The following is a 27,287-nucleotide window of genomic DNA, read 5'->3' as shown; positions in this document are numbered from 1 at the left end:
AGGCTAAAGGATGAAGAAGATATACACGAGTACCTAACACGTGCTTGGGACCTCTGGGAGACAGGGACAGGGGAAAGACCAGACAGCTCCCCCTTGGCAACGGCACATTTTCGGAAGGGGGTAACTGAGGGACTCCCCGCCCCAGTACAGAGCAAGCTAAAGGACCTTGTAGGGGTGGACTCAATGAAGGATGATTTATGGAGGAAACAGGTCCACCACTACCTGACAAGATACCGTACCTCTGAAAAGATGAAAGCCGAAGGGCAGGTCACTAAGACAACAGTCCAGCTCATGGAGCAGTTTGGCAAAATCCTGGAGCAGGTAGGGGCTAAGGGCGCGGCGCGAGACCTCGTCTCGCCGGCCGCCCAAATGTACAGCTCACAGCAACCTAGTGCACCCAAGGGCCCCCCACGTTTCATCCCAGATAGGGCTGACAATGAGGACCATGACCTGCCCCCCCATGACAGCCGACCGCAATTAGCGGCCGACGCTCTGCGGCTGCCCAGGAAGGGCCAACAGCCTACCCGCTGCTGGAAATGTAAGGGAACAGACCACCATTCCAATGACTGCAGCCGCAACATTCGTTGTTGGTCCTGCAACAAATCCGGACATCTTGCCCGCGACTGCCACACGCACAATGACAACCACTTTATGCCCCGCTACTCAATACCCCGCAACGGGGAAGGAGACAGGCAACAATTTGACACCAGGCCCAGGGACGCAGCTAGAATGAGTGGTTGGGTTCAGACCAGGGGCAGAAGAATGCAGGGTTTAGCGCAGGGCGCAATGACACGGCACCACGAAGACTACGGTCGCTCCCAGTGGTCCGACGGGGATTATTGACGCTGCCCACGAGAATCTTACAGTCCCCTGTGCCCCGAGCCAACACCCCCGAGCCGGCCCCCTATGATCTGCGCCTCAGTATACGGGGAACAATTCCTCTTCCTCATTGACACTGGGGCATCTGCATCCACCATTAACAGGCTACCGAGGGGACTCACCTTATCTGACAGGGTACAGGAAACTGTGGGATTCTCGGGGACAATTGCACATCAACCCTACACTAGGCCAGCCACTATCACTATCGGAGGCCAAAAAATCACCATACCCCTGCTCCTCGCCCCTAAGTGCCCAGTCAACCTGCTGGCGCGGGATGCCCTTACGAAGCTAGGCGTCTGTATCCACTGCTCACCCAAAGGGCTGCAACTCCTCTGGCCCGGGGAGCGCTCCCTGCACCTAGGGGACGTGGGACAGTTTTTGCTCACCCCCACCTCAGAAGACTCACGGGCTACCTCCATCAATATATACTGGCTTCGCCTCCTGTATGTCTCACGCCACAAAGGTCTGTTGGGGGAGTTCACAGAGTGGCTCCAATCCGTCCCAGCCTCACATACGTATCATCCCCCCAGGGACCCCTACCACGTCACTTTGAATTATGTGGCCCATTACGACCTCGAATATGACCACCGTTTCAATGCCCATCTGAGTGGAACAGGGACACAGTCCAAATCACATACCTCGTTGCAGGCAAGGAAGGCATTGCCGCAACAGTCCGTTTACGCTCCGACCAGGATGAATGGTATCAGCTAGGGGAACAAGCTGCCCCGCACATCACGCTTGCGGTAGCTCCCACATCTAAAGCCCACAACCTAGGACCCATGGTCCTGGCCTCAATGCAATGCCAATACCACAAGACAGGGTTAGGCGCTGACGAGGTGTCCCTAGACGGGCGTTTCCAGAGACGACCCATCGATGTTTTAGAAGAAGGGATCTACGAGAAGGTGCTCGTAGATCGATCCCTCCTTCTAGACAATGTCGACCACTGGAGAGCGGCACAACTGCTGCAAGATACGGACCCTGTCCTCTGGACGGTCCATCCCCAGGACACTGGACGCTTAGAAGGGGAGGTTCATCTACAACTGAAACCATCGATACAGCATTGTATCTGGATAGCACAGTATCCCCTCACCACTGAACAGAAAGACGGTATTCGCCCGACAATAAAGGGCCTGCTAGAAGTAGGGGTCCTCAGACAAATCCAAGGAGGAGACTGGAACACCCCAATTCTCCCTATATCTAAAGGCTTGGGCAAGGGTTGGCGTATGGTCCATGACCTCCGCAAAATAAATGAAGCCACCGAAACCCTCCACCTGAAAGTCCCGGACCCCTATGTTGCCCTGCAGGCACTCACACCCGCATATCGGTTCTTTTCGGTTATAGACTTAGCTAACACCTTCTTCTGCCTTCCACTCCACCCAGATTGCCAGGAATGGTTTGCCTTCACCTTTGATGGGGAAAGGTATACGTACAACCGCCTCCCGCAGGGTTACAAAGACTCCCCTGGCCTCTTCAGTGCAGCCCTGACCCCCATACTCCAACAAATGACGCTCCCTGACAACACCACTGTCATTCAATATGTTGATGACCTACTCATAGCTAGCGAGACAGATACGCAAAATTTGGACGCAGTCCGCTCTTTACTAGACACCCTCGTCACGGCTGGGTTCAAGGTTAAACGTGAAAAATGCCAGATCGCCCGCAAATCGGTATCCTTTATGGGACGCCTGGTAGGGAAGGGAGGCACCACCCTTTCTGAAACACACCGGGAGGCAATTCTCTCCTACGGCACCCCTGCCACTGTACAGGACATGATGTCTTTCCTGGGATTATGTGGATACTCCCGCACGTATGTCCCCGACTTTGTCACCATCACCTCCCCTCTCAGAGACATGATTACGGAAGTTGGGGCTAAAAGACTCAAAAGTCAGCTGCACTGGCCTGCAGACCGGGAGAAATCGTTCAGGGAAGTGAAGCAGGCTTTAGCAGCAGCTGCCACCCTGGCCCACCCCGATTACCAAACAGACTTCCATCTAGATGTCGCTGAAACAGACGGGATAGTCAACGCTGTCTTGTACCAGAAGGACAGGGGCTGCAGGCGAGTGTTAGGCTACTACAGCTGTAAGCTAGAGCCGATTGAGCAAGGACAGCCAGGCTGTGCTAGATTCGTGGCAGCTGTTACAAAAGCAGTCACTAATACCGCCCATCTAGTACTCTGCCACCCCCTCACTATCCACACAGACCACAGCATAGGTGCCTTCCTATCCTCCAACTCATTCAGCTTCTCAGCTGGCCGCCAGGTCAAAATTGAGGATGCTCTCTTAGCGCCACACATTAACTTTAAACCTAGTAGAGGAACCGCTAGGAACATGATGGTAGGAGTAAACGGGGGTTCCCTTGAACCTCACGACTGCATAGCCAGAGTAGCTGAGGAGCGCAGGTTACGCGAGGGTCTACACACGGAACCTCTGCCTGACGCAGATTGGGATCTCTACACCGACGGCAGTAGCCGCCGGGAATCAAACGGCATACGAGCCTCTTACGCTGTGGTCAGAGACTCAGATGGTCTCTACGACACTATAGAATCTGGGGAACTCCCACAGCCTGCATCCGCCCAATTAGCTGAAATTACAGCCCTAACCAGAGCGTTAGAACTCAGTCAGGGATGCCGTGCCAACATTTACACCGACTCCAACTATGCATGGACCGCAGTCCACGTAGAAGGCACGGCATGGATCAGACGCAATTTCACCACAACTGCTGGCAGGCCAGTAAAACACGACCAATGCCTGCGCAGATTGCTCCGCGCGGTCCATTGCCCGACAGAGGTAGCGGTAGTAAAGGTCCAGGGTCACTCCACCTTGCATACTAGGGAAGCGCTGGGGAACAACGCGGCCGATAGGGCGGCCAAGCTGGCAGTACAAATGGTGACCCTTAGGTCGGGGAGAACCACCCAGGGCCGGCCACCACTTGATCAGGGGACCACTGACTCCCAGGGGGATGCGGTTACACTCGATGCCATGAGGCACCTCTGTGAGCTGCAGAGTCGAGCGACCACTGCTGAGATCAAGGAATGGGAGAATAAGGGCGCAGTCAGGCAGGATATTCTATTGGACGGCTCCAACACACCACTCTGGCGTTCCCCGGGCGGAGAGGTAGTGGCCCCACGGGCACTCCTGCCCACTCTGTTTGCCGAGACACACGGGCCAACACATGTAGGTGTCGCTCAGGTGGTGAAGGCCATTCAGCAGCACTGGTGGGCACCCCGGCTAAGGGAGCACATGGAGAATCTTAGAGCGAAATGTCGCGTGTGCAATGAACACAACGCCAGGAGAATTCTTCCCCACCCCATGCTAAAATTCCCTACCCCGACGGGACCATGGCAAGAGATTTGCATGGACTTCACTGACATGGGGGTTAAGTGGAAGACCCCCGATAAGTACAGATATATGTTAGTAGTGGTCGATAGGTTCTCCCGGTGGGTTGAGGCGGCTCCTACTAAAACAGAGGATGCCACGGTGGTCGTTAACTGGCTCACAAGGGAGCTCATCCCTCGCTATGGCGTACCCCTCAAAATTTGTACAGACAATGGCACACACTTCAAAAATGAACACCTCTCCCGGGTTGAGTCCACGTTAGGGATACTCCATCGCTATGGTAGTGTCTACCACCCTGAGAGTCAAGGTTTAGTAGAGAGGGCGAATCGAACAATCAAAGAAAAAATTGCCAAGGTCATGGCGGGAACTGCAATGACTTGGGTGCAGGCCCTCCCCTTAGCCCTATTCTCCATGAGACAGGAGAAGAGTGGTGACACCTTTTTATCCCCCCATGAAATCCTAACAGGCCGGTCAATGCCTGGGCCCCGTTCATCGCCAAACTGGGAATCGCGCTGGGATGCTATGAATCAGGATATGACCCAGTACATGCAGGTCCTGGGCGAAATGGTCCGGCTCATATCCAAACAGATTGAGGTCGCAAGACAGGCCACCCCCCGCATCCCCACACCCTTTAAAAAGGGGGATGCAGTCTACCTCCGGCAGGGGGGCCACAACACTTGGGACGAGAAACGCTGGCACGGCCCCTACCCAGTTGTGGAGGTTGCTGCCGGCGCCCTCCAAGTGAGACGGGAGGGGGACAATAACTGGCACCATTTCTCTCATTGCTCCAGGTCATACAAGCCTAGCCCTACACTGACCCCGATTCTGGAAGTCGAGCCCGAAAAAGAGCACGACAATGACACTGCATAGCCCGCCGCTCTGGTGCCTGTGTTTCTGCATGGTGGTAAGACTGTCTGTGCAAGGTCCAAGGGATCCTTGTGGCGCATCTGTAGTCATCAACGCTGACCCTGTGCGAGACATGACCTTCCAATTTGACCTCTGTGATGTTATCAATTGTGGCGGACCTAACTACGAAGCAGGCTGGGCGCCCTACAGCGTCTATATGTGCCCCTGCTCATGCGACCCCCGCATCCTGCATAAGTGCTACGGATACCCTAAAAACATCCGCACCCGCCGTATGTGTTCCTCATGGGATGATGTTTGGTGGGGTCAGATTCACACCAGCTCCCCAAAGCGCCCCGAATACCTGAATTTCACTCAGAAAATCACCCTAAGGAGAGGTCATGTCTCCACTTCGCTAGCTCGGAGGAACCCTTTGCTCCTCCGTATCGCACCCGGGCTCACGAACCCTATGATTATGGCAGGCTGGTCACCCGACACCTGTTGGGCACAAAACCACCACCCTGACAACCCCCACGTCGACCACGCTAGGGTTCTCTACCTAGCAATTGGGGTCGCAGTCGCTGGCACAGATCCGGAGGGGATTATCAGGATAAATTTGTCCATGCCCACTGTCGCGTATACTCGCCCCGCACCACCTCTACCCCAAAACGACCACCCCCTGCGTCCTGCAACACGTACGGTTGCAGAGTTTGATTCACGCAATATCAATAAGCTGATCGACCCCCGACAGCAGATCGCTCTTGCCACCGGGTATGTAGAAACGAACACCTGGCTGAACCGAGTCATCCAGTACTCGCGACAAGCAGGCCACGACCACTGCTGGGTGTGCGCAGGGGGGAGGCCGGGTCTCATAATGAGTCGGACCCCATTTGAGGATGGTCACATTGCCTGTGCCCTAGACATAATGTCCAACACGATACCTACGCCCGGCTGCAGATCATGGGAACAGTATTTCCCTATGTCGCCGGCAAATGTCACCCCTCCCAACTTTATTATGCACCCGCTATCCAACTTCACTTGCTTCGTCAACCCCCCACCGATCACCATGGCTTACCCAGTTGGCTCAGTCAGCCGTGCAGCCTGCGCCAGGACCTGGCCGCTTACTGGACGACAAGCAGCCACATTAACAGAGGGCCGCGCAGATTTGTGGTGGTACTGTGGAGGACAGGTTCTCTACAATTGGTTGCCCCTCAACTGGGACGGCACCTGTGTCCTTGTCACCCTTAACGTTCCCCTCTTCATATCCCCACGGGCCCCCGGGGAGTACACTTTTAACGACCCACCACCAAGCCTCACTTCCTCAGCCCGACGCAAACGCGCAGCTGACCCACTCTTGGCCCTCACCAACTCTGACGGAGTGTGGATTGATGCTATCGGGCAGGCAAGGAATATCCCTGATGAGTACAAACTGGTGGATGAGGTTGCCGCTGGGTTTGAGAGCTTCCCCCTTTTTTCCGCCATTTTCCCTATCACGGTGAACAAAAATGTTAACCGGATCAACCTCCTCCACTACAATATACAACGACTCACTAATCTGACCCGAGATGCTGTTGATGCCATCCACGAGCAACTCGCACAGTCTTCCCTCATGACTTTGCAAAACAGGATGGCTCTGGACATGCTATTAGCCGAAAAGGGAGGTGTTTGTGCCCTTTTTGGTGCCACTTGCTGCACAGCCATTGCTAATAACACCGGCCCGGATGGCAAACTTACCACCACCCTCGTTAAACTACGAGCCCTGGCCACGGAACTAAAACATCAGTCCGGCGTGTCGAACCCCGTTCTCAACTGGTTTAGCTCCACCTTTGGCAAATGGGGTTCTGTACTAGCCCAAGCAGCTCTAGGATTGTGCATCGCATTCGCCATTATCATTATTTGTGCATGCTGTGGAGTTCCGTGCCTGAAAGCGCTTGTTTCGCGCACGATTGACCGTACTCCATCTGGCAGTGCCTCCCCTACACCCATCTACCAGGCCGTAGTGCTACACCATTCACCTGATACGTCCACTTCCCAAACTTCTTGGCCGGAACGCACAGCATCTTCCTGTGCGACCCGTACTACGGTTTACAATTTCCCCTCTACATCCTGAACTATTATGGCTGTCACGAATTTGACTACCCCATCTCCCGAGACCCCTTCACTCTAACCTACTGCTACACTTTGCCTCACTGCATCTCCTACACGTTAAAACCTCCATTAACCTGGGATGGGATACTTCGATCGCTCGCGGTTATTTCTGTGTACACTTCTCAAGGCCCTGCCATTCCAGAAGTCCCAATGACTTCCCTCACCAGCCACTGTCTCTCACTACCAGCAGGACACCCCTGCTGTGGTGCAGTGATGCCTGCTGCGCTTGCCTTGAGCAGCGTACACGCGTTTTTGGGGCTTATTCTCTATGCTCCTCTCACCCGGTCAGCCAGCAACGTTACGTCTCTCTCCCGCTCCTACCCTATCCTAACCTCATACCCCGAGGATGTTTAGGTCGACAGTCTACGAACGCCTTCACTCATTGGCAGTCTCTACGCTAGCACTGTCTACTGGCAGCCTACATCAGATACTACTGTGTGCCCCGACGACTCGCCTACAATGGTCACATCACCCGGCATCGCTGAACGAATTCGCCTCGCATCGACACTGACCGACAGCAGGCCAGCACCCGGTAGGGTGACGACTGGTTAGCCAATGGCGGGTGGCCCCACACGGATGAGGGCGCACCTAAACCAGGCTCAGTCTCAGCTCATGGCCCTGCTCTACACCGCTCTCAGTCCATGTCTGTGCCCTCTGAGGTACCGATGAACTTCGCTACTCTACACCACAACCAGGCCACAGTACACTGCGCTCTGATCACTGCCGAGCCTGAGACAGCTGCTAGCCACCTGAATTTACCTTTGGATGTTCCGTGGACTGCAGACCTAACTCCCGCACCGACACATCTCTACCTCTCCCTCCCGACCCCAACCCCTTGTCACCTCAACCCCATCACACCCCTTCTCCGTGGCTGACCTAATTGTCTTTCTTTGCAACCCTTGCAGGATTACTATCTCCAAGCTGACGTTTCACTGTACAACTAAGGGAGGGCATGATGTACCCCTATACCATAAGGGGGTGTGGCCTCTTTCGAGGCCAAGGGAGGGAATGTTGGGGAGAATCTGCTATCGGGGTACCTACATTGGGGCTAGAGAGGGGAGCACCATTATTAAAGCAGACACTGTCAGATACCAGCTAAAACACAGCCATGTAAAGTAAACCCAGCCACTGCAGGACTGTCTGCCTGGGGCCACATTCCTGGGGGATTAGAACATGTCCGCCAGTTTCAGATCATCCTATTACACTCTCATTGTTAATAAAGGAAACCGGTAACTATCGGATAGTGTAAATCGCACCGATACCACACTTGATTGATAAAGTACTTGCTAATGCCTCCGCTGACGTCAAACTCATTCGGGTCCTATGTTAAATGATAATATCTGTATATTCAACTATGGAGAACTATTGTGAACGCCCAGACAGCCAGACGCATGGCAATGAGGAATCCCTTCCAACAATAAACTTTTAATTTACAAGATCGGAAACTGCCGAACCCAGGATGTCTACCCATTGTTCGGCACAGCAGGAGTGGGACAGGTATCTCGGGGCAGCCAATAGAGACACTAATCCCTTCACAGACAGGTGAACCGACCAATGAAAGAGCTGAACAAGGGGAACCTGACCGGGAACTCGAAGAAGCGCGAAGTATAACTGCACCAGATCTGAAGGGAGAGACAGAACGCCTTCTCCAACGAATTTGCATGCTTTTGAATTCGTTGTATAGTGTACCAGTTTTGATTCTGTAATAAACGGTGTTTTTGCTCCAAACTCTAGCCGGTTTGATCTCTCCTTCCAACGAACACGTAGAGACGAGACCATTCGGTTTCCGTCTCAACACATATATGGGACTTTGGTGAGATCACAAGATTACAAAGTGCAGTTTTGGTCCCCATATTTAAGGAAGAATAAACTTGTATTGAAGGCAGTACAGCAAAGGTTCGTTAACTTGTCCCTATCTTGGGAGGTCATCCCATGATGTAAAACTGAGCAAAGTAGGTCTATTTAGAAGAATGAGAAGAGATCTCATTAAAACATTCAAGATTATGAAGATGCGATGTTTTCTTGTTGGGGAATCTACAATACAGAGCATCATTTCAGGAGAAGAGGCTGCTCCTTTCAGACTGAGGTTAGGAGAAATTCCTTAACTCAAAGATGTGAGTCCTTGGAATTCTCCACAACAGACAGCTGTGCATGCACCATTTCAGGCTGAAATACACAGATTTTGGTCTGCCAGGGAATTGGTGGAATAGGCAGGAAATTGGAGTTGATGGTCGAAATCAGCCACCATCATGTTCTTAGGTGGATCAAGCTTGTTGAGAGTATGCTATATTCCAGCTGTTATTTTTTATGTTCTCTTATCATGCCTAGTCACTTTTAGAAGCAAAAGGAAGATTTCTCAATGTTGTTCCATTATATCTTACCCTACATCTATCTTTGAAAAGCCATCTCTAACTACAGCAGTGCAAACTTTAATAGATAAAATACTGCTTTTCGGTCTGAGCTCAAACGTGGCTTAACCATGGATCCCTGGATTGCTGTAGATCAGGTTGAGCGTCAATAATTTTGGCAGATGATAATCATTAGTGACTCTTATTTGCAACTTTACAAGTTAAATTTGATAGCCCCATCACTGGCTCCTCACAGGCCATTACAAATAGAAAATGATCAATTAAGCAATATCTTACATTGTGCAGTCATATAGTCCATTTACTCATCCTCTGGGAAAAAGAACTCATGACAAGCTGCGGTGGTCATAGCAACGAAAGCAACAAACTCCTGAAAATCACACTCAGCATCACCGTCACTATCGAGGCTTTCCATCAACTTGTCCAGGGTCTCTTGGTCTTTAATGTCCTAAAAGGTTTTTTCAAAATAAAAACAGAACTCAAACTTCAAACAGCAAAACAGATATTTATGATACAGTGTTCTGTGTAGGTTTACCTTAATCTAACACTTTTCTCTTTAAAATATATGTGCATGGTCATTTAAAGTGAAGCAGTTCAAACCCTAAGTATCAGAATGCAACATTTGATTCCCTTGCAGAACTTATTTCAATGTGGCATCCACTTCTTCTAATTGTTTTAATGAGACATAAGCTGTTAAAAAATAATTCACTTGCAAAATGTACCTTTAATGTCCTTTCGCCAGTTGATTGAAAGAAAAGTCAAGGTTTTTAAGTCAAATACTAACATTTCCTAGGGTTAGAAATATAGCAAATAGAGACAGGAGTAGGCTGTTTGTTTCTTCAGACCAATGCACTACATTTTTCCTGCTTTCTCCACATAGTCTTTGATCTCTTTAGAGCTAATAACTATATCTAATGGCATCTTCAAAATATTTCACGCTTTGGTCTTACTCATGATCTGTGGCAGAGATTTCCACTGACTCACCACTCTCTGGGTGAAATATTGTCTCCTCATTTCAGTCCTGATTGGCTATCCCTGTAATCCTTAGACTGGGCCCCTTGATTCTGGATTCCCTGTTCAATGGGAATATCCTTCTTGCATTTATCCTATTTGGTTCTGTTAGAACTGTTTATGTTTTTCATGAGACTGCCCCCCTCATTCCTCTAAACTCCAGTGAATATAGTCCTCATCAATCCAGTCTCTCTTCACACTAGTCCCACCATCCCAGGGATTAGTTAAAAAGTGTGGTGCTGGAAAAGCACAGCCACCCAAGCAGCATCTGAGGAGCAGGAGAGTTGGCACTTCGAGCATAAGCTCTTATTCAGGAATGATGAAGGGTTCATGCTTGAAACGTTGACTCTTGCTCCTCGGATGTTGCCTGACTGGCTGCGCTTTTCCAAAACCACACCTTTTGACTCTGATCTCCAGTATCTGCAATTGTCACTTTCTCCATCCCAGGAATTACTCTGGTAATCCTTTGTTGCACTCCCTCCATAGGCAGAATCCTCCCTCTAAACAGACACTTATTCAAGTTTGCTTCATCATAACTGTTCTTTCAAACTTATTTCTAATCCTGCCCTGTCCAATCCATAGAGGCTGTCTAAAGCCTTAGAAAGCATTGCCCAGCCCAACAACTTTCACAGACATTCAGAAAAAAGAAACGTTAGGATATTTACTACTGTCAAATTCAGTGCAATCACTTGTTCTTTCCCACTTATGTGAAATAGTCTTAAATGCTGTGTAAGATTTACAACCCTACAATACCCCGATGGCTTAATAATTCTGGTTTGATAAATTTGGTTGACAATTAAACCTACGCCAGGTTTCAGTGAAGTGTTTTTTTCTGCCGGTTTCCACCTTCAAGACAATTACATCAAGGCACGCGTACAGGGCACTCAGCGGAACAGAGTGCAATGTGCTCTTTATTTAACCTCTGAGCAGCTCCACTGTTATTTAGTAATTCTGGAATGGATCAGAACTGTTAATGAAATAAATTACTGAAGAGAAAAACTCCCCAAAAAATGTAATCAATGCATTTTCATTGGGCTGAGCTGGGCTATGCTAGGGGCTTGTAAAACAATCATCTGAGTTGACATAGCATTGCAGATAACATGAGATATTTGTGATCACTATCTGAAACCCTAAGCTATTAAGGTCCGTAATACTTTCCAAAGCATATTACGCAACACATCCAGAAGCCGAGCTATAGAGACCATACTCCATCTCTGATCCCTACTCTGTTAGCTTTTCACATTTGGAGGATAGTTTAAAGACTATTGTTCGCATGATAGAGAGGTCATGGCACAGAGGAAGGACATTTGGCCAATGAAGCCCATTCTGACGCTCAAGCTGCACATCATCCTCATTCAGAACTACATCCCAGTTGTTTCAAATCCCTGAACAGCATTATGGATGCACCTAGTCCACATGGGGAGCAGTGCTGTGAGAAGGCTCCTCAACACCATCTTCTCAAGAACATGGTTAATAAACGCTAGCCTAGCCAGTGATGCTCACATCCTGTGAAAGTATTTAAAAATACAGTTAATCTTATATTTCCCCCATTTTATTCCTGCAACCGATAAGCTTATTTCCCTCAATTGCCTGTTCAATTTCCTTTTGATTTCGTTGACCATGTCCAGATCCACTCCCATTGTGAACTGTAAGTTCCACATAACCACCACTCACTACAACAAATAGTTCTTCCTCACATCCCTTGGCAGGTCTTGCCCAAAACCTTAAATCTGCATCCCCCAGCTAATGGAAATAAGTTTTCTTTGTCTATTTTGTCTGAACCTGTCATAATTTTGTGTGAGTTGAAAATGTGTTGCTGGTTAAAGCACAGCAGGTTAGGCAGCATCCAAGGAATAGGAAATTCGACGTTTCGGGCATAAGCCCTTCATCAGTGATTCAATCAAGCTTCGCCTCAGGAGAATAGTCCCTGCTTCTCCAGTGTAACCTTTTAACAAAATTTATTCATCTCTGGCCCCATTCTGCTAAAGCTTCCTGCACCCTCTCAAGGATCTTCACATCTTTCCTATTGTGTAGCAACCAGAATGGAATGGAATACTCTTCTTGTGGATTAGATGGCTCAGTGGTTAACATTGTAGCCTCAGCAGTACTAAGGATCTGGGTTCAATCCCAGCTTTGGGTGACTGTCTGTGTGGAGTTTGCACATTCTCCCTGTGTCTGTGTGGGCTTCCCAGGGTACTCTGATTTCCTCCCACAGTCCAAAGTTGTGCAGGTAAGGTGAATTGACTGCTCAGTTGCCCATAGTTTTTAGGGATGTGTAGGTTAGGCAGGAGTAAATATAGAATGGGGGGAAATGAGTCTGGGTGGGTTATGCTTCAGAGGGTTGGACTTGTTGGGCTGAAGGGCCTCTTCCCACGCTGTAGGGATTCTAATCAGAGCTCTAGAAAAGGCTTCTCTGCCTTTTCACACAATACCTGCATTTGTGAAGCTCATTTTCACAAGTGCTTTTCTTCATTCTATTATTTCTAAGCTCTGAACGGGACAAAGCAAATCAACATCCAAGCAAATCAGCATCTTTGATCCCTGGCCAATGACTTCTGCAGTGTGGATGTTGCATATTGCATAAGTTGGGTTTGAATCCCTGAATTCACACTGGCGAACACACAGGGCTAAATTTCACACAAAAAAAAATGCAGTTAACTGGGCCAGGTTTAAGAGTTCTCTCGCTTATGAACTATATATCTACATGAGTCGGACCTGGGAGGAGAGTGGATGAAAATGTGCATTAATAAAATCCTGCTGAGTTTCTCCAGCAATTTCTGATTTTGTTTCTGATTTCCAGTAACTGCAGTTCTTTTTAATATTGCATGGACAGATTAACGGATACTTGATCGATGGAATGCCCTCAATGTATGCAAGGCTCCAGCATTTTCTGATATAAGTAACATGATCCACAAGACAATGGCCATGACAGATCTGAGAATAAATCATTAATACACGAATAGGGTAAATGGTACAGAAAGTAGCTATGACACTTATAGGAAATGCCAAGATTTCTAAGGTTTTGCAGATAAATGTTAGGTTTTGGGGTTTCAATGGTCCTGCCTTCACTTGCTGGTGCCCATGGTTGGGATTTCCTTCTTTGATCCTCTCTGACTCTCTACCTCACCTTTCCTCTTTAAGGCCTACCCCTTTGACCAAGGTATTGGTCATTTGACCTCATGTCACCTTATGTGGTTCGGTTTCCAGTTGGGTGACACTGTTGTGAAACACACTGGGATGCCTTATGAGGTTATTGCTGCCAAATAAGCAAAAGTTGTTGTTGGTGTTATTTATGTATTTATAAACCAGTCAATGGAAACAACATGCTGTCCCAATTTCCTCCCTAAGTTTATTTATTGCGTAGCTAAGACAAGGAAGATTTAAGTCTCAACCTGTGCTGATTTGGTTGATAGCCACTGAGCTTTCTAAGAGAGTCTACTTCCGAGTTAGGCCTGTGAAATTCAACTAGCTTTACTATTCCTGATTATTTTAAAACTATCTGTTGGATCTCAATAAAAGTGAATATTGGATCCTACTACCCTTATGTCTGTACTGATTTGTGGGTAAATGTAGGTGGTGCACTCATTACCATTACAAACACACAAATGGTTTGCTTCCGACGCAAGACCTCAGACTGTTGGACTGTTTTGCCCTTACAACAGAAGTCTGTCAGTGTGAAGGAAGAGAGGAAGTTTTAATAAAAGCAATATAGGTGCACAATCCTTTATCCGAAATACTCGGGACCAGCTGGGTTTCAGAATTCTTTGAATTTCAGAATAAGTCATAGAGTCATAGAGATGTACAGCATGGAAACAGATCCTTCCGTCCAACCCATCCACGCCGACCAGATATCCCAACCCAATCTAGTCCCACCTACCAGCACCTGGCCCATATCCCTCCAAACCCTTCCTACTCATATACCCATCCAAATGCCTCTTAAATGTTGCAATTGTACCAACCTCCACCACTTCCGCTGGCAGCTCACTCCATACACGTACCACCCTCTGTGTGAAAACGCTGCCCCTCAGGTCTCTTTTATATCTTTCCCCTCTCACCCTAAACCTATGCCCTCTAGTTCTGGACTCCCCCATGCCAAGGAAAAGACTATGCCTACTTACCCTATCCATGCCCCTCATAATTTTGTACCCTCTAAAAGGTCACCCCTCAGCTTCCGACGCTCCAGGAAAAACAGCCCCAGCCTGTTCAGTATCTCCCTATAGCTCAAATCCTCCAACCCTGGTAACATCCTTGTAAATCCTATCTGAATTCTTTCAAGTTTCACAACATCTTTCCGATAGGAAGGAGACCAGAATTGCACGCAAAATTCCAAAAGTGGCCTAACCAATGTCTTCTACAGCCGCAACATGACTTTCCAACTCCTGTACTCAACACTCTGACCAATAAAAGAAAGCATACTAAACGCCTTCTTCACTATCCTATCTACCTGTCACTCCACTTTCAAGGAGCTATGAACCTGCACTCCAAGGTCACTTTGTTCAGCAACACTCCCTAGGACCTTATCATAAAGTATATAAGTCCTGCTAAGATTTGCTTTCCCAAAATGCAGCACCTCGCATTTATCTAAGTTAAACTCCCTCTGCCACTTCTCAGCCCATTGGCCCATTTGGTCCAGATCCTGTTGTAATCTGAGGTAACCCTCTTCGCTGTCCACTACACCTCCAATTTTGGTGTCATCTGCAAACTTACTAACTGTACCTCTTATGCTCACATGCAAATCATTTATATAAATGACAAAAAGTAGAGGACCCAACACTGATCCTTGTGGCACTCAGCTGGTCACAGGCCTCCAGTCTGAAAAACAACCCTCCACCCTCTGTCTTCTACCTTTAAGCCAGTTCTGTATCCAAATGGCTAGTTCTCCCTGTATTGCTGTGACAGTTTGATGGTGAATTTAAAAAACTTACCAGAGGAACACACTCACTGAGTAAAATGAGCCTTGAGACAGAATCAAGGCCTGCCTTGCTGGGCCACGTCTCCAACGTCACATCTGAGTGACACGCATCGAGTGGGTGTCGACTTGGGTCAATTGTTTGCATGCCAAACAACCTTGTTAATGAGAAAAAAGTCACAAAAATCCCTCAGACTTTGGAGCGTTTTGGATTTTGGATAAAGAATTGTCCAACTGGATTATCTGTTCTGAAGAAAGGGCGTCAACCTGAAACATTAACTCTGCTTCTCTCTCCACAGATGCTGCCAGACCTGCAGACTTCTTCCAACACTCTCTGTTTATATTGTCTTGCAGTCTTGTCCCTTAAGTGTCCATTATCAGTCAGCACACATGAACAATCTGTGATATCAGTCAAAAGGTTGTAGGTTTGACATCAACATCAACATCTGGTTTTATAATGTCTGAAAGTTCAACCAGGAGCAATGAACAAGGAACAATAAATCCCTCAGAAACTTAGTCACATTAATGATTTCGATGATACTACTAATTTTTGTGATTATAAATTGGTTTGAAAGAACATTCTAGGATTTTAGTGGAGTGATTGTGATGTGGTCAGCCAAATGGACTTCATACAGTGTGAGTTCCCTGATTGGGGCTGTTAATCAGGTCCAGTCGGGGGCCCTGGCTGACAGACAATAAACAGGAGTGTCAGAGGTTCTGTTCATTCTGAGAGCTGGCTCTGAGGAAACTGGACACTCCGCATGTAAATAAAGAGTGACTTGGTGATGGGATACCGGCCGTTATGGAATTATATCTTTCTAAACAATCTCTATTTGCCAATCGAGGCACTGAAACAGTTAAAAACAGGCTGACAACAGAATAATTGATGCTCTAGAATAATGAAAACCTTGCTAAATACTTCACCTTGCTATATTCATCTGATCATGGAGGGTTGCCATTTAGGAATTAGCCTTCCCTCTCATTAGGTTACCTTACTGGGCAAGTGAACCAGAGAGCAGAGTTCAAATCCCATCATGGGAAATTCTGAAATCTAAATGTAATGGATTAAATGAATTGGAATAAAAGCCTAGGATCACCAGTGATGGTCATGTAACTGTTTGACTGTTGTGAAAACCCATCTGATCCATTAATGGCATTTAGGTGAGAAAATCTGCAGTTGCTGGTTGATCCAGCCTAAATGTGACTCCAGACCCACAGCAATGTGATTGACTTTTAACAGCCCTCTAAAATGGCCAAGCAGTCCACTGAGCTGTATTCAAGAGAGTGATTCCCCACAACCTTTTCAAAGTGATCTAGGAATGGGCAATAAATGTACCACCCAAATTCTATGACTGACTCAGCTATGTTGCTTGCAGGGATGTTGGTAATTTAGACCGGGTATTCACACAAGGTTTGGTGGGTCGGGAGCAGAGGAATGGGAGGGACAGTCATTCCCGAGCTGCTCCTCTGATCTACTTGAGAGTTGCCTCATGATCACACTGCAATGTTGGTCTCTTGGTTTCAGGAACCTAAGACTCAGGACCACAAACAAGAACAAGGAAACAGCCCATTCGGTAAATTTTATGACACCTAAACATGCCAACAATCAAATCAAACCAATTTGTGTGGTGGGGTCGGGGTGGTTGCAGCACTATGATGAATATAGCTGACAAAATGAAATAAATTGTTCTGACAGGAGCTGGTGCGAACATGATGGGCTGAATGTCCTCCTTCTGCCTTATTAATCGCTGTGATTGTGTGAAATGGTGTCTCCACATGGAGACTGTTTGTTGTGAGAACAAAACCCACTTTGCAGTCTCAGACCTGACACCAGTATTGGAAGGGTGCCTGCTAAAATCAGAAGCACGGAGACTGGAACCCACCCAAGAGCCTTTTCTCCCCGAAGTGGCTCAAAATGAACTGTACTTACACCAATGAAGTTGGAGAGCTCATTGTTAATGAGCTCCTTCAGTTCCACCTTCTTCAACTTCAGCTTATCCCCTTCTCTCCCGCTGTATTTGTGAAAAGTCTCAATAATTGTGACCATTGCGTTCTCCAGGTCAGACATTCTGTTGGAATAACCCTGCATTAGGGCAAAAAGAGAGCGAAAGGTTAGTTCTTGGTGCAGTTGGATTTAAAAATTCTCATCCATGTTTTCTAATCCCTCCATGGCCACATTACCACACCCCTTTCTCCAGCCCAGACCTCTGTAACCTCCTCCAGCAGCATACCCCCTGTGAGATATCCATATTCCTCTAATTCTACTCTCTCTGACTTGAATCATTCCACCATTAGCGGCCATGCTTCCAGCTGCCTGAACACTAGGCCTTGAAAATCCTTCCGTAACTCTTACCACCCCCCTCTCTCCCTCCCCCCCCCTTCTCTCTCAGACTCTCTCCTCCTTTTAAGATACTCATTAAACTTTACCTCCTCGAACAAGTTTTTGAAAAACTCCTTATGTAGTTCAGTCTCTAGTTCTTTGTCTCCTGAGGGACGAAATATTTTTTCTAAAATTATACCTCGCACGAAGATGAACTCAATGGTCTCAAATATGCCTGAGTGTAAAAGTACATCAGAAGCAGACTCTGATGGCACATCCCTATCTCTAAGGCAGGAGACCCAAGTGTAAGTCCTCGCTGCTCCAGAGGTGAGCAAGAACATCTCTGAACAGATTGGTTAGAAAATATCTAAAAGTACATCAGGAAAGTTATTGTCAGTGACGGGTGCCACTTTATTTGTTCTAGACTCTTAACTGGGGCTCACAGTGGTTGGGTGCTAACATCCGTGGGTGACACAGTGGCACAGTGGTTAGCACTGGTACCTCACAGCACCAGAGACCCGGGTTCAATTCCTGCCTCAGGCAACTGTCAGTGTGGAGTTTACCCATTCTCCCCGTGTCTGCGTGGGTTTCCTCCAGGTGCTCCAGTTTCCTCCCACAGTCCAAAGTGTGCAGGTTAGGTGAATTGGCCATGCTAAGTTGCCCGTAGTGTTAGGTGAAGGGGTAAATGTAGGGGAATGGGTCTGGGTGGGTTGCTCTTCGAAGGGTTAGTGTGGACTTGTTGGGCCGAAGGGCCTGTTTCCACACTGTAAGTAATCTAAAAGAATCTAATCTAAAGGATAAATCAATGCTCTTGAGAGGGGAAAAGTGAAAGAGCCTGGGTTCCATCATGATCCAGTCACTGCCTGGTAATAAACTCACATCTGCACCGTCAGCGGTGACAGTATCACTTTAAAACTGTCAGCATTAACTGACAACAGAAACATTTTCATCAGCTTGCAGAGGCCATGGGTGCAGTTGTCTCACAAGATTAGCAGTGATAAGTCCACCTCTAACGAACAGGACAGGAAAGACTGCTAGAACACTTGGTGGATACTCTCCCATTCAAAGCAGTCACCAGGACAGCTCCTGGTAATGGGGGCACAAGTTCCCGGAGAGAGGTGGCGAACGAAAGAGAGACTCACATTTGTAAAGGCCCTCTCCCATACCTCACAGTGTTTTGTTGCCAATGAAGCACTTCTGAAGCACGGTCACTGTTGCAATGCAGGAAATGTAGCAGTCATGTGAGCACACAGCAAGATCCCACAAGCAGCAATGTGGTGATGACCAGGTAATCTGTCTCGTGCTGTTGATTGAGGGATAAAGGTCAGGACACTAGGGATAACTTCCCTGTTCCCTTCGAAGTATGGCCACAAGCTCTTTCACATCCACTTGTGCAGGCAGTCGGGACGTCAATTCAATCAGTCTGATCCAGAAAGTGCCCACTCTGACGGTGCAGCGCTCCCCCAGCCTGACACTAGAATGTCAACGTGACAATTTCTGTTTGAAACCCTGGAGCTCGGTCTGCTGGGCAGCCCTGTCGTTAGAGTTCCTGCCTCTCCAGCTATCAAGGCTTGTTCAGCGACCAACGAATGACCACTGAAAGTCTTCAACCTATCATCATTAATGAGTGGCAGGCCTTATCATTATGTGAGTCATATGTAAATGGAGAAAGGTTAGTGTGATTAAAAACCATTTTCACTCAGTAAGTGGTTAAGGAATGAAAGTGTGATGGAAGCAATTCAGTTGAGGCACTCCGGATGATTATTTGAATAGAAATGATGTCCAAGGATTTGGGGAAAAAGCAAGAGATTGGCACGAGCCAATGACTTTGATTTTGAGATGTGATGCAATGGGTACGATGGGCCAAATGGCCTCTTTATGCGCTGTAACAATTCTGTGATTTTGTGATTCAGACATGACAGGATGATTTCAATCATGCTCTTCATTGATTTTGTTCATCACTGCAATATCATTGGGAATACCAAGAATGCTTCCTGTAATTCTGTCCATATACTGTTGGTGCAAACCCTGACTGACAGATAGACCAAAAAGTAGACTCTGGTAGTGATTCCTTATGATTCTTTCCTGACTGAACTGACCAATCACTTGCTCACACCTCGGAAATTTCATGTCACTTGTCAATATCTACAATTAATATGTAGCATGGAAAAGAGTTCAGCTCTTGTGAATTTGGGATTCAGCACTTCTCAATTTGGAACTTTATGTGATCATCCATTTACAAATGGATTTCGGTGTCCTGGGTCTGCACACACCCTGATTATGTTCTGATTTTCTCTCGCCAGCCTTCGTATATCCGACAGCTCCCTCCCTCTCTTACTCTGTCAGTTCTGCCACCTTCTCCTTTCATAGCCACTATCCAAACTCAATGCATCAATGTCTCTTCTCCCCTGTTCCAAGAGATGTCCCCAGACAAGGAAAGCAGTTCCTACTCAGACCAATCACGCGTTTCTTGTTCACTGTGTACTTAATTCTGAAGGTGCAATATAAGGTGAAATTGCATTTCAATGAGGGTGCCTGAGATGCTCACATTAAAAAGGTACCCTCAAAGCTTACTATCAGGAAGCACATTCTGCCATCAATCCACTGCCAACTTAACACCCAACATTTCTCCTGTGTAAAGCCAGTTTCTTTTTCATTTTGTGTCTTTGATGGTGGACCAAAATAGGAACAAGACTGTTTTTAATCCAAGGATTGAAGAAGGCATTGCTACGCCTTTTAAAAGTCAGCGACTCCACACTATGTACTGTTCAAACTGCTGTTTGTTCCTACAGCTACACTGGCACCAAGTGGGTGTGTACAAAGGGAGATTGAGCAACCAATCAGTCTGTGGTATTGTGACCAGTTGTTTACAACAAAAGCCTTCTGCCTGCCAACAATGATTGGTATCTGTGATTGACTGCTAGCTAGCGAATAGATTGTGATTGTGAATGGTACAGCCAGAAACCTTATGTTTGCTAGAAAGGGAAGTGCTCTCTTTCACACTGCAGTCAAACATATCTAGAATCTGAAGAAGGTCTGTTTTTTCCTCCTCACTCGCTGCTGTAAGTTGTTCCTTTTACCCAATAAGTCAGATAGTTGTGAAGCAGCCACTCTTTGTTTCCAATGAATACATGGATATGAGAGGGTGTGGAGCAGTCAGTTATGGATCATCTCAGCGAACGCTGCAGGTAGCAGCTATTGAACTGCCTTTCCAATTTTTCTCTCCACCCTCAACACCAATTTTTTTTGTGTGTATCTGTTCCTGTGGGCAAGTTATATAAGTTTTAACTAGTAGAGTTATATGTTGACAGTTCATAGATTTTACCTATAGCTGGAACCTATTAATTTGAAATAAATAAAAAGATGAATACATAATTCAGAAGGAAATAGAGGGATACAGATACTGTAAGTGAAGACAGTTTTAGTATGGAAGGGCAAAATGTGTCGGTGCAGGCTTAGATTGTTGTAGCGCCTGTTCCTGTGCTGTGTTTATATTTGTTCTTTGTTCTTGTTTAGTGCAGTCACCTTGGATTTATCTTAAGTTAACCTGGTTAAAGACAGGTTAATAAAGACAGGTAAATTGGGGACATTTTGTATACTTTGATTAAATCTTTAACTTTTGTGATGACTTGTGATCATAGCAGGCTTAACTTCTACTGCACTACCCCAGTGAGACAGCAGGATTACTGTTCGACAGATATTTAAAAGGGAAAAGAATAAGTACAGTGAGAGCCCCCTTAAGAGTGAGAATGGGCAGTTAATTATAGAGAATAAGAAAATGAACAAATTTTTTGCTTCTGTCTTAACTTTAGAGAATACAAAAAGAAAATTTCAGTAGTAGCTGTAAATCAGAACTTAGAAGGGACTGGAACTTAGTGGAACCATGGTCACAGGGTAGGCGTAATTATCAAACTGATGGAGCTGTGGCCTGATATATCTCAGGTCCAGCTAGACTTCATCATAAGAGAGGTGGTTAATGAACTAGTAGCATTGTAGGTGTTAATGTTCCAAAAGTTCCTAGATTCAGCAAAGATTCCATCAGACCAAAAAGTAGAAAATATTACCATTCTAAAAGGGAGCGAGGATGAAAACAGGAAACATTAAGTTGGTTCGCTTGATGTCAGTCATGGGAAAGGTGTTGGGTGTGGTCGTTAAAGGGATTATAACTGCACACTTTGGAAAATTCAAGGTAATTGGGAAGAGTCAACATAACTCCATAAAAGGTCAATCACACTGAAGCAATGTATTGGAGTTCTTTGAAGGAGTAACATGAACTGTAGATAAAGGGGAACTTGTAGACATAACCTACTTGGATTTCCAGAAGGTATTTCATAAGGTATTACAGCAAAGGTTACTGTGGGAGAGCAAAAGCTCACGATGTTGAAAGGAACACAGTGCAACTGACTCACTAGCTGGCCAGCAGAAAACAGAGAGTTTGCATAAATGTGTCATCTCTGATTGGCAGGATGTGATGAGTGTACTACTGCAAGGGGTCTGTGCTGGAACCTTTTACAATTTACATCATTGAATTAGAGAAGGGAAGTGAAGGCATGGGAACAAAATGCACAGATGCCACCAGGATAGGTAGGAAAGTTTGTTGTGAAGAAGACATAAGGAAGTTACAAGTGAATATAAATAAGTGAATGGGCAAAAATCTGACAGATATAGTATAATGCCAGGAAGTGAAATTATTTACTTTGGCGAGATGAATGAAGAAGCAAAGAATTACTTACAATATCTAACACCTGCAGAATTCCAACGTGCACAGGGATTTAGGAGCTGTAAGTCCAAAAGGTTGGAACAATACATGTTCAGGAAGATTACTGAGATACTATCATTTATTGCAAGAGGAATTGAACATGAAGGTGAGGATGTTATGTACGCTTCAGTTACAGAGGGTGTTGGTGAGACCACATGCGGAATAATCCGCGTTTTGCCTGGAGGCCCACTGAAGATGTTACCTAGTAGGATGATGAAACGCCTGGAAATGAACCTTCCAGTTCAGTGAGCAAACCTACATCCAGAACATCCATATTGTGTACAGTTTTGGTCTTGTTACTTAAGGAAGCATGTAAGTACCTCAGGGATAGTTCAGAGGAGATTTATGAACCTGACACCAGTCAGTTTTGGATTGCAGTTTGAGGATAAATTGGACAGTTTCAGCTTGAATCCCCTGGAGCTTAGAAAAGTGATTGGTGACTCGATAGAAGCAGATGAGATCTTGAATCGGTTTGACAAGATCAATGTGACGTGTCCACTTGTGGGTGAACCCAGAACTAGGCGGCAAGATTTTAAAATCAGGGATCTTCCTGTTAGAAAAAAGCTCAGGAGAAATGTTTTCCTCTCTGGTGGTTGAGTGGCTTTGTAACTCTCTGCCTTAGAAGGTGATGGAGGTAGGATCGTTGAATAAGTTTAAGACCAAAGGAGGTAAGTTCTCAAATAGACCTGCAGAGTCTGGAGAACTGAAATAAACACGAAGTATTGCAGAAGGTTTGGCAGTACTGTGGAGGGAGTAACATGTTTAATGTTTCTAATGCTACACTTTGAAGTTAAGGTTTTGATCAAGAAGTGAGTGACCAGTGAGTGCAAACAGTGCTAGGGCATAAGGTGGCAATTTGAGGAAGTGGTTCAATGTCTTTAACAACTTTCCTGAGGGAATGCATGTCTGTGTCATATCTGTGGGGAAACAGTTACAAAGTACTTACAGCACAGAAACAGGCAATTTGGCCCAACTGGTCCATGCTGGTGTTAATGCTCCACAAGCTCCAATTCTAGGAAGGGGATAAACCGACCATGGTTAACTCAGGAAGTTAACGATAGAATTAAATTGAAAGACAAAAAACATACAATGTGGCAACCATTCATGGTAAACCAGTGGGTATGAAAAGTTATAAAAGCCAACATAAGGTGACTGAAAAAAAAGGGAGAAAATAAACAATGAAAGTAAAAGATGAGTTAGTAAGCAATGTAGAAATGGATAGTAAGAGCTTCTTTAAGTATATAAAAAGGAAGAGTGAATGTTGGCCCCTTAGGAGAAGAGATTTGGGAAATAAAACTGGGGAGCCAGAAAATGGTAGAGACATTGTTCCAATACTTTGCATGACTTTTCACAGTGTAGGATGCTAACAGAATGTCAAAAATACAAAATAAGGAAGGGGCTAAAAGGCAGGGCGTGGGAAGGAAATAAACACTATAGCTATTGCTAGAGGGAAAATACTAGGGATACTAATGATTCTAAAGGCTAATAAGTCCCTGGGACTTGATGGATTACATCCTTGAATTTTAAAGGAATTTCTACCAAAATAATGGATGCACTTGTAGTAATCTTCCAAGAATTGTTATTTTTTGAAAAATGTTTCAGAGGATTGGATAACTGCCAGTGCAACACCCTTTGCTAGAAAGGGAGGGAGACAAACTTAAAGGTAATGACAGTTCAGTTAGCTTAACATCTGAACTTGGGAAAATAGTAAAGTCTATAATAACGGATGGAGTAACAGAACATTTTGAAATGTATAATATAACAGAGCAGAGTCAGCATGATTTTATGACTGACAAAATTATTAGAGTTATCTGACGAAGTAACATGCCAGATAGATGAAGAAGAACCAATAGATATTATATATCTGGATTCGCAAAATGCATTCGTTAAGCAACTGCACATAATGCTATTTGATAAGAGCCCAAAGGGAATAGGGTTTAAAATAGGGAAGTCTTGCTAAAATTATACAAACAATAGACAGACCACACTTGGAATATTGTGATTAATTTTGGTCTGATTATCTAAGGAAAGATATACTGGCGTTGGAGACAGTTCAGAGGAGGTTGAGCCTGTGTATGGAAGAATAATCTTCTGAGGACAGGTTGAGTAGGTTGGAACTGTGTTCTTTGGAGTTTAGAAGAATGAGAGGTGACCTTATTGAAACATTTAAGATTCTTAAGGTGCTTGGCAACATGGATACAGAGAGATTGTTTCATCTTGTGGGAGAGTCTAAGACCAGAAAGCATAGCCTAAGAGTATTAAACACAATGATGAGGAAGAATTCCTTCTTGAAAGGGGAATGAATCTGTGTAATTCTTTATCGCAGAGCGCTGAGTCACAAAGTGTATTCAAGGTGAAAATGTATTCAAGGTGAGATAGCTTGATTTGTAATCAATAAGGAGAATGAAGGGTTAAAGGGATAATGCAGGAAAGTGGAATTGAGGATTATCAGATAAGCCAGATCTTATTGAACGGCAGAATAGACTTAAAGGGTAGAACAGATTACTTACGTTCCTTCACATTTTGGTCTTATGTTCATCTTTCATATAATAACTTACATTGTCAAAGAGATGTCTATGCAGCAAATAACAAAAATATGCCTAGTCAAAATTTCAAAAAGGTTTAAGTATGTAGCAAGCAGTGTGAATAAGGGGGAACCATTAGTACGGTGTATCTGGATATACAGAAAGCATTCAACAAGATATCACATAAAGCTTAAAGATGCACACAGTTATGACATAGTTGGTTAGCTCAGTTGGCTGGCCAGCTGGTTTACAATGCTAAAGCTATACTAGCAGCACACGTTCAATTCCTGACACAGGCTGAAGTTACCATGAAGGTCCTGCCTTCTCAATCTCACCTCTTGTCTGAAGTATGGTGATGCTCCAAATACACTCACCACCAGTCAATTCTTTCTCTCAAAGGAGAGAGCAGTCTTTTGGGACTTTGGCAATTTTGCCCATAATATCATGAGGGGTATAGAAAGGAAGAAACTTTTCCCTTCAATGTCCGGGGGAAAAGATTTAAGGTAATGGGCAGGAAGTTTACAGGAGATGTGAGCAAAGCAGCTTTCACCCACAGAATGATGGGAATCTAGATCTCACTGCCTGTAAGGGTGGTATAGGCAGAAACCCTTATAATATGGATGTAGGTTTGCTCGCTGAGCTGGAAGGTTCATTTTCAGCAACCTTCCAGCTCAGTGAGCAACCTACATCCAGAACCTCAACCTGAGCTACAAATCTTCTCAAAATTCGCTAACCCTTATAATATTTAAGGAGTATTTAGATGTAGACTTGTGGTGCCAACGCTGACAAGGCTCAGAGTCTAGAGCTGGAAATTGAGATTAGAACAGTTAGATGGTTGTTTTTCACGGTGCAAACTTAGAGTCATAGAGTCATAGAGATGTACAGCACAGACACTTTGGTCCAATTAGTCCATGCCGACCAGATATTCTAACCTAATGTAGTCTCATTTGCCAGCACTTGATGGGCTGAAGGGCCTTGTTCAGTGCTGTCTATCTCTATGACTTTACACAAGATAAAATCTCATGGTCTTGGAGGAAATATATTGGCACGGATAGAGTTCTGGTTAGTAGGAAAATAGACCTTTTAGGGTAAATGGGTGATTTTCTGATTGGCAAAATGTAACTATTGAGGTGCCACAGGGATTCGTGCTGAGCTTTCAATTACTTGGAGATATAGTAAGATTATAATGACTTGGATGAAGGGACCAATTGTATTGTAGTCAAATGTACTTTATACCTTCAGTAAAACATCATCTACATTGCTGTAGGTGCTGGTGGAAGGGCAAGTTATGAGAAAGTTAAAAATCACACAACACCAGGTTATAGTCCAACAGGTTTATTTGGAAGCACTAGCTTTCGGAGCGCTGCTCCTTCATCAGGTGGTTGTGGAACAGGATCATAAGACACAGAATTTGCAGCAAAAATTTACACTGTCATGCAACTGAAATGATATATTGAACAAACCTAGATTGCTGTTAAATCTTTCATCTTTTAGAATGTGTTGCAGGTTTCAGTTCATTACTATGTAAATCCCAGAACTTCTTTTAAGTCACATTCTGGAGATAACTTAAGGTGTTATAAAAAAAAAGGCGATATCTCAGCTCAGATAATGCATAAAAATTGTGAGGTTAGAGTCTGTCTGTATCCCAGTCTTGAGTCAGACACAGTCTATTTCTAAAGTCATAACATCAACTACAACACTGTAAAACCCTGTCACGACGACCACTGCAAGACATGTCAGAATATCAACATGGATACCACTATTACACGGGGACACCACCCACCATGTACGAGGCAGCTACTCATGTGGCTCAGCCAAAGCTGTCTATCTCATTTGCTGCAGGCAAGGATGTCCTAAGGCATGGTACGTTGGCGAGACCAAGCAGACGCTATGACAACGGATGAATGGACACTGCGCAACAAATGTTGTGGTGTATTGAGTATTGTGGAAAGTGAGGACTGCAGATGTTGGAGATCAGAGTTGAGAGTGTGGTACTGCAAAAACACGCAGGTCAGGCAGCATCCGAGGAGCAGGACAATCGACGTTTTGGGCAGAAGCCCTCCATCAGGAATCATCGCCATTTCGGGTATAAGCTCTCCATCAGGAGTATTTTGTCAAGGATGTTACCACGTTACCAGGCATAACATGGAACAAGCGTTTCTTATTGGCTCTTTTCTTGATCCAGAAGCTCA

The 27,287-nt window shown here is 45.7% G+C and overlaps 1 protein-coding gene across 1 annotated transcript in view; it reads right to left on the bottom strand.

Annotated features, from left to right (window-relative positions):
• Positions 1–17,580, bottom strand: part of s100b (S100 calcium binding protein, beta (neural)) — a 28,527-nt gene extending 10,947 nt beyond the window's left edge. The window contains exons 1-2 of the mRNA XM_060828060.1: positions 17,422–17,580; positions 9,851–10,019 (exon numbers count right to left, since the gene is read on the bottom strand). Of these exons, the coding sequence (XP_060684043.1) occupies positions 9,873–10,019; positions 17,422–17,580 (306 nt within the window). The 3' untranslated portion in view covers positions 9,851–9,872. The remainder of the gene's footprint in view (positions 1–9,850; positions 10,020–17,421) is intronic.
• Between the last annotated feature and the right edge of the window lie 9,707 nt (positions 17,581–27,287).

This window comes from Hemiscyllium ocellatum, chromosome 7 (genome assembly GCF_020745735.1).
Source record: "Hemiscyllium ocellatum isolate sHemOce1 chromosome 7, sHemOce1.pat.X.cur, whole genome shotgun sequence".
Lineage (NCBI taxonomy): Eukaryota > Metazoa > Chordata > Chondrichthyes > Orectolobiformes > Hemiscylliidae > Hemiscyllium > Hemiscyllium ocellatum.
This window is presented reverse-complemented; position numbering and strand designations above follow the sequence as displayed.